This window comes from Chrysemys picta, chromosome 3 (assembly GCF_011386835.1).
Source record: "Chrysemys picta bellii isolate R12L10 chromosome 3, ASM1138683v2, whole genome shotgun sequence".
Lineage (NCBI taxonomy): Eukaryota > Metazoa > Chordata > Testudines > Emydidae > Chrysemys > Chrysemys picta.
This window is the reverse complement of record NC_088793.1, coordinates 203,098,879-203,100,871: the sequence shown is the minus strand read 5'-3', so window position 1 is coordinate 203,100,871 and position 1,993 is coordinate 203,098,879. Positions and strand designations below refer to the sequence as shown.

At 67.2% G+C, this 1,993-nt stretch overlaps 1 protein-coding gene across 1 annotated transcript in view; it reads right to left on the bottom strand.

The window, feature by feature from the left end:
* Nucleotides 1-1,993, bottom strand: part of DTD1 (D-aminoacyl-tRNA deacylase 1) — a 103,880-nt gene extending 101,887 nt beyond the window's left edge. The window contains exon 1 of the mRNA XM_005287470.5: nucleotides 1,844-1,993. Coding sequence (XP_005287527.1) covers nucleotides 1,844-1,886 — 43 coding nt within the window. The 5' untranslated portion in view covers nucleotides 1,887-1,993. The remainder of the gene's footprint in view (nucleotides 1-1,843) is intronic.

Here is a 1,993-nt window from a genome sequence, read left to right as displayed (position 1 = left end):
TTCAAGAGGAGGAGGGTACATGGGGAAGGGATGCAGGGGAAGGATGGGGAAGGGATATATGGGGAAGGGATATATGGGGGTGCAGGGGAAGGCGGGGGTGCAGGGGGAAGGGATATATGGGGTGCAGGGGGAAGGACAGGGAAGGGGTATATGGGGAAGGGGGTGCAGGGGAAGGATGGGGGGTGCAGGGGGAAGGGATATATGGGAGTGCAGGGGAAGGACGGGGGTGCAGGGGGAAGGACGGGAAAGGGGTATATGGGGAAGGGGGTGCAGGGGAAAGGATGGGGGGTGCAGGGGGAAGGGATATATGGGGGTGCAGGGGAAGGACGGGGGTGCAGGGGAAGGACGGGAAAGGGGTATATGGGGAAGGGGGTGCAGGGGAAGGATGGAAAAGGGGTTTATGGGGAAGGGGGTGCAGGGGATAGGACGGGGAAGGGGTATATGGGGAAGGGGGTGCAGGGGAAGGACGTGCGGTGCAGGGGGAAGGATAGAGAAGGGGTATGTGGGGAAGGGGGTGCAGGGGGAGGAGGAGGAAAGACAGGAGGTGCAGGGGGAAGGACGGGTAAGGGGGTGCAAGGGGAGGAGGAAGGACAGGGGGTGCTGGGGAAGGACGGGGGGTGCTGGGGAAGGACGGGGGGTGCTGGGGAAGGACGGGGAAGGGGTATATGGGGAGGGGGTGCATGGGGAAGGACGGGGGGGTGCAGGGGAAGGACGGGGAAGGGGTATATGGGGAGGGGGTGCATGGGGAAGGACGGGGGGGTGCAGGGGAAGGACGGGGAAGGGGTGCATGGGGAAGGGGGTGCAGGGGGAGGAGGAAGGACAGGGGGTGCAGGGGGAAGGACGGGGATGGGATATATGGGGAAGGGGGTGCAGGGGGAAGGGGTATATGGGGAGGGGGTGCATGGGGAAGGACGGGGGGTGCAGGGGAAGGACGGGGAAAGGGTATATGGGGAGGGGGTGCATGGGGAAGGACGGGGGGTGCAGGGGAAGGACGGGGAAAGGGTATATGGGGAAGGGGAAAGGGGAAGGACGGGGGGTGCAGGGGAAGGATGGGGAAGGGGTATATGGGGAGGGGGGTGCAGGGGGAAGGACAGGAGGTGCAGGGGGAAGGGGGTGCAGGGGAAGGATGGGGATGGGATATATGGGGAAGGGGGTGCAGGGGAAGGACGTGCGGTGCAGGGAGAAGGATGGAGAAGGGGTATGTGGGGAAGGGGGTGCAGGGAAGGAGGAGGAAAGACAGGGGGTGCAGGGGGAAGGACGGGTAAGGGGGTGCAAGGGGAGGAGGAAGGACAGGGAAGGGGTACATGGGGAGGGGGGGCAGGGGGAAGGACAGGGGGTGCAGGGGGAAGGGGGTGCAGGGGGAGGAGGAGAAAAGACAGGAGGTGCAGGGGGAAGGACGGGTAAGGGGGTGCTGGGGAAGGACGGGGAAGGGGGTGCTGGGGAAGGACGGGGAAGGGGTATGTGGAGAAGGGGGTGCAGGGGGAAGGGGGTGCAAGGGGAGGAGGAAGGACGGGGATGGGATATATGGGGAAGGGGGTGCAGGGGAAGGACAGGGAAGGGGTACATGGGAGGGGGGTGCAGGGGAAGGACAGGGAAGGGGTACATGGGGAGGGGGGTGCAGGGGGAAGGACAGGGAAGGGGTACATGGGGAGGGGGGTGCAGGGGAAGGACAGGGAAGGGGTACATGGGGAGGGGGGTGCAGGGGGAAGGACAGGAGGTACATGGGGAAGGGGGGTGCAGGGGGAGGAGGAAGGACCGGCGGGCAGGGGACGGTCCCCGAGGGCCGGGGGGCAGACGGGCGAAGCCGGGCCCGGCCGGGAGAGGGGCGCGGCCCGGCACTGACCTGTCACGCTGGCCTGGGTGACCCGCTGGATTATCGCCTTCATGGTGCCGAGGTCGCGGAGCCAGGCCCGGCCGGGGATCAGCGGCGGGATCCGGAATCAGCGGCCGCGGCCGCCCCCTCCCGGCCCCAGCGGGCACTGCAGCAGCCGGC